General features: G+C 32.8%; 1 protein-coding gene across 1 annotated transcript; it reads left to right on the forward strand.

The window, feature by feature from the left end:
• Positions 1–963: 963 nt before the first annotated feature.
• LOC21397119 (1-Cys peroxiredoxin) lies at positions 964–3,198 on the forward strand. The gene is made up of 3 exons (XM_010092864.1): positions 964–1,081; positions 1,459–1,610; positions 2,827–3,198. The coding sequence occupies exons 1-3, from the start codon at positions 964–966 to the stop codon at positions 3,196–3,198; spliced, it is 642 nt and encodes a 213-aa protein (XP_010091166.1).
• The last annotated feature ends 1,769 nt before the right edge of the window (positions 3,199–4,967 follow it).

Below are 4,967 nucleotides of genomic sequence, written 5' to 3' on the forward strand. Positions count from 1 at the left end.
AACTCATTTTCACTCACATTTATTAAAACCACATAATTCTAATAAGTAATTAAATACTGTCTCAAATTTTATTTCATATTTAAATCTTACACTATCAAACTTCAATTCGAATCACAAAAAATCTCACATATAAATTTAAACATAAAAATCTAAATTCAAATATTTAAACTCACACAATTCGTAACCCGCGTGTTCATAAAAATCAAAATGCATCCAGAGTACAACTGATCGATTCAAATATTACATCCATATTTTGTTCGATAAAATTACCGTGTCATGATCATCATTGCAATTTACTCTAATTTTTAATAATTGCTATAATTTTGAAAAACATATTAAAAATCCAATTCACCCCTCTCTTAGATTAGGTAGTTATTCTTGAGATAACATATAATGTCCCTTATTAACTGATTTTTAAAAAATGACACCTAAGACATTCAGTCCATTTTATAAATGGAAGTTGACAGAAGGACTATTTTAATCAGTTTTGTATTGAGCAGGGTGTGTGAGAATGTTATTTTTTAAAGATTAGGAGGCAATTTGAAAGTGTATAGCTTCAGGTTTTGTTTTCAAAATTAGTGGACGTTTGGTTTATGGATTCAGAATTATGATTCAAAATTATTCTCAGTTTAAATGTATTTTTTGTGAAAAAAAAATACTACAGCAAGCCACAAACTATAATCCAAACTATATCATGAATTCTTATTCCAAACACAACTTTAATCTCTTTTTCCAAAAACTAAAAAATAAAAAAAAAAGTCAATGGGTCATGCTAAATGCAATAGACACGCGGGAGAAGAGCAATAGCCTTCATGCCACGTTTCCTTCATGCACCACACTTTCCCACCCTTTATAATTAATACTATCAACTTCAACTTATAAGAGAGGGAATTCTAACAATCAAAAATAAAAAAAAAAATCATCAGAAATATCTAGCAATTTTGATTTGGAAGTGAAGTGAAAATGCCAGGACTCAATATTGGAGACACAATCCCCAACATTGAAGCTGAAAGCACCCATGGAAAGATCATTCTCCATGACAACATTGGCGATGCTTGGGCTATTATTTTCTCTCATCCCGGTAACTCGTGATATGTATTATAATTTATATATAATGTCATACATACATATATATATACATACGTGTCAGTGTTTTCCATGAATATTTCTGTTTTGTTTTTCCTCTGAAATTTTGTCATAAAGGTTTTGCATGATCAATACTGATTCGTAGTAGTTATATATATATGATCAAATTTCTTCCTTAAACAACTTTGGCTTATGTAGTACTTATGTGCCATAGTTTAGTTATTTTGTCATTTTTGTTTCGTTCTCTTTTTTTTCCCCCCTTTTTTAGCTGAGTAGCTATTATGTAATAGACACCAGATATATTGCATAATATACTAAAAAAGTACGTACATGCACATATATATATATATATATATATGTACTTAAATGTAGGTGACTTCACGCCCGTATGCACAACGGAGCTGGGTAAGATGGCGGAGTATTCAGGGGAATTTGCAAAGAAAGGAGTGAAGCTTGTTGGCTTGTCCTGCGATGATGTCCATTCTCATAATAAGGAGTGGATCAAGGATATCGAAGAATACAACGTCAGTTTCTTTCTTTCTTTCTTTCTTTATTTTTATGGTGCTTGAATTTTAAATAGGCACACACATAACCGTTTATTTCACCGATTTGAGTTTAAAATTTGAGTTTTGTTACAGTAAAAAGCTCTCATATAAAATCACATCGTAACTCGAATTAAAAACTCGAATATCGAATTAAAAACTCGAATCAGCGAACTAAACAAGCTCAAAATGCCATAAAGAGAGAGAGAGAGTTTGTGTCACAATGTTATATAACCAGACGAATTTGCATATAAAAATCATCTTTATGTAATGGTCCGAATAGAGATTCGGGTAGTTTTATGGATTTCAAAGTACCACAAGATATTCTTAGCCAAAAGAGGAGTTAGCATAAGGTGTAATTAAACAGTATCGTCTACATAATTTTTTTTTTTTTTTAAAAAGAAATGTTAAATATCATCTCTAGTTTGAGAAATAGAGTAAAAAAACATTATGAATAAATATCTGGTTGAAAATCAGAAGAAGCATATATAGAGAGGCCCTAAAAGATTATGATTTTGTTGTAATTAATTAAACTAGTATCATATATATAATAAACGTCTAGTCTGTACCGTGGAAGTATTAATATAATTCGATAATCTCATAATATATCTTTTGACTAATAAAGTTTATGGTCTGGGCTGCCTTGGTTTTGAAGCATTTGGATCCCAACTATATATGATTATTCCTCAATTCTTAGCCTACTATTAAAATATAGATATAGATACGACGCAATGCTAATTTAAACCGTTGAATATATTGAGTACTTCTTGAGCGGGAAAATGAAGGCAAGTTATTTGTCGTAATTAAAACAAGTACTATTATATCATATAGTAATTAAACAATCAGTTCCCTTCCAAAAAAAAAAAAAAAAAAAAAAAAAAAAAAAAAAAAAAAAAACTAAACAATCAGTGGAATAGGAGAATTGCTATATGTAAATTGAGATTTTAAAATTGCAACTTTTTTTTTTGAGTGAAAATTGGGATCTTAAAATTGTACTTTTGTTGTGTATATCTAGTTATTATTTTGATGATGTGATATTGGATTATGCACCATCAAAGAATTAAGTACAATTCTGTTCTATGCAATTATAATATTAAATTAGCAGTATGTTAATTAATGACATTGTTTTCAACAACCAGTAGCACATCTAATATTATTAGTATATTTGTGTGCACATTGATCATATTAATATGTGGAGAGTGGTTGCAAAGTGAACTACCAAATCATGACCGACCCCAACAGAGAGATTATAAAGCAGCTCAACATGGTGGACCGTGACGAGAAGGACTCATCAGGAAACCAACTGCCATCGCAGGCCCTACACATTGTGGGGCCGGACAAGAGGGTGAAGCTGAGCTTCCTATACCCGGCCAGCACGGGGCGCAACATGGACGAGGTGCTAAGGGTGCTGGACTCCCTCCACAAGGCTGCCAACTACAAGGTCGCCACCCCGGCCAACTGGAAGCCCGGCGATCGCGTCGTCATCTCCCCCAACGTCTCTTCCGACGATGCTAAGCGAATGTTCCTGCCCAAGAAGGAGTACTATCTGCGTTTCACCAACGTGCAGTGAGCTTGAAATAATTTTGTGTCACATACTTGTATGAAAATGCAGTACCATATTATATATGTAATATATGTAATGTAAATAATGCTGTAGTTAGTACTACAACCTGTTTGTACATATTTTGTCGAAAACGCTCTTGTGCTACGTATTTGTGTGTGTAACATGTCAATATTTGTGGCATAATGCGCTTCACAAAGTTATAATTAATTATAATTCACAGATGTGGTGTGCTATATATATATATATATATGTATATATGTATGATGATTTTATCACCGTCTTAATCTTCTCAAATTGTTCGCCATCTGCTTGGCCAGGTCCTTAATTAGCAATTTCTGCAGTAGGGAGCAGAAGGGTTATTACGAATACTCTAGATCTCTTGCTAGTTTTCTTTAATTCTTGTCAATAATTTTGGTTGAAATTAGAACGTGAAGTGTTGATTTTATTCTAAGATGAGAGAATGAATGGATATGAGGTGAAATTAGAATTTCGACATGATGCAATCATGCAATGCTAAACGATGCCCTTATCTTCTCTGGCAATATTAACCAAAAACTTAGTTTGGCTGGAGGGAGATCTCGTGGTTTAATCAAAAAGTAAGGTGGTGATTAGGGTTGTACTCGGTCGTTCTGAACATCTTTTGGGAGTAAACGTTTAGGAATATCCTTTAAAGAGTATATCTTCGCAGTTTTGCCAAAGAGACCCTTCAACGAACCACTAGGTCAACAATTTATGATTTCCCAATTTCATCCCCCTAGGTTAAAAAGGTAATCTATAAGAATACCAAAAGTAATATATCAGATGTCATTGGAAACCAATCATCGGTTACCGGCATCGGCCGTCAATTGTCGATGCTCATCAACGAAGAGGAATTTGGTAGATAACAAAAAATAATCTACCATATTAATTCTTATAATCTACTAATTAATTTTTTTCTAAATAAAAAATAGTCGGTCTTCTGATTATGAGAAAGGAATTTAGTAGATTACTTTTTATAATCTATTATAACTAATCATCTCAGGTGGCTGGAGTCAATCATCAGAGAGAAGAATCTTATAGATTATTTTTTATAATCTATTAGATTATTATTTTCTTTATTTTCCACTAAAAATGTTTGGTTGTTTGCTGTCGCCGACGCCAAACACTGAAGAGAAATATGTGAGATTATTTTTCGTAATCCATCTGATTATTTTTTATTTTCAACTAAAAAGTTGACAGTTGTCCCCAATTGCTGACATTAGCTATCAATCAATAAGATTTGTGGGATTGAAAGTGTAATTATAGATGGTCCTAAACCCTTTAGTAAGTGACAGTTTGGTCCTTAATTTTTTTTTTTTTTACAAAACGATCCAAACTTTTTAAAAGGTGTCAATTTAATCATTTCCGTCAAATTTCGTTAAATTTTTAACAGAACATGTCACGTGAACCATCACATGACTCTTTTTTCAATAAAATGACTTAAATGCTCCCATTAGAAAAGCCTTCTTCTTCTTTTTTCCCCCAAACGTTTTCCTTCTGCATATTTAAATTAAGGCGTTGGACGATGAGGTAGGTGGCTTGCTGAGATGATTGCAATAATTGAAGATTACTTCAGGGCCATTTTTTCGTCTAGAAATCCATCGGGGGAGTAGATTAGTCGGGTTACTCAATTTGTGGAGCCGATATAACTGAAAAGTTAGAAGCCCTTTTTACTAGTTTGGAAGTCAAGAAGGCGATTTTTAGTATGGGGAGCAATAAAGCGCCGGGACCCGACGGGTTTCATGCGGCTTTTTCTC

The sequence above is a fragment of the Morus notabilis genome, unplaced genomic scaffold (genome assembly GCF_000414095.1).
Source record: "Morus notabilis unplaced genomic scaffold, ASM41409v2 Scaffold218, whole genome shotgun sequence".
Classification (NCBI taxonomy): domain Eukaryota; kingdom Viridiplantae; phylum Streptophyta; class Magnoliopsida; order Rosales; family Moraceae; genus Morus; species Morus notabilis.

Bases quoted from the DNA above. Each gene is read 5' to 3' on its own strand.
- LOC21397119 (XM_010092864.1), top strand. From the start codon at position 964: ATGCCAGGACTCAATATTGGAGACACAATCCCCAACATTGAAGCTGAA. The intron at 1,082-1,458 runs GTAACTCGTGAT...ACTTAAATGTAG, and splicing joins TATTATTTTCTCTCATCCCG to GTGACTTCACGCCCGTATGC. The intron at 1,611-2,826 runs GTCAGTTTCTTT...TAATATGTGGAG, and splicing joins AGGATATCGAAGAATACAAC to AGTGGTTGCAAAGTGAACTA.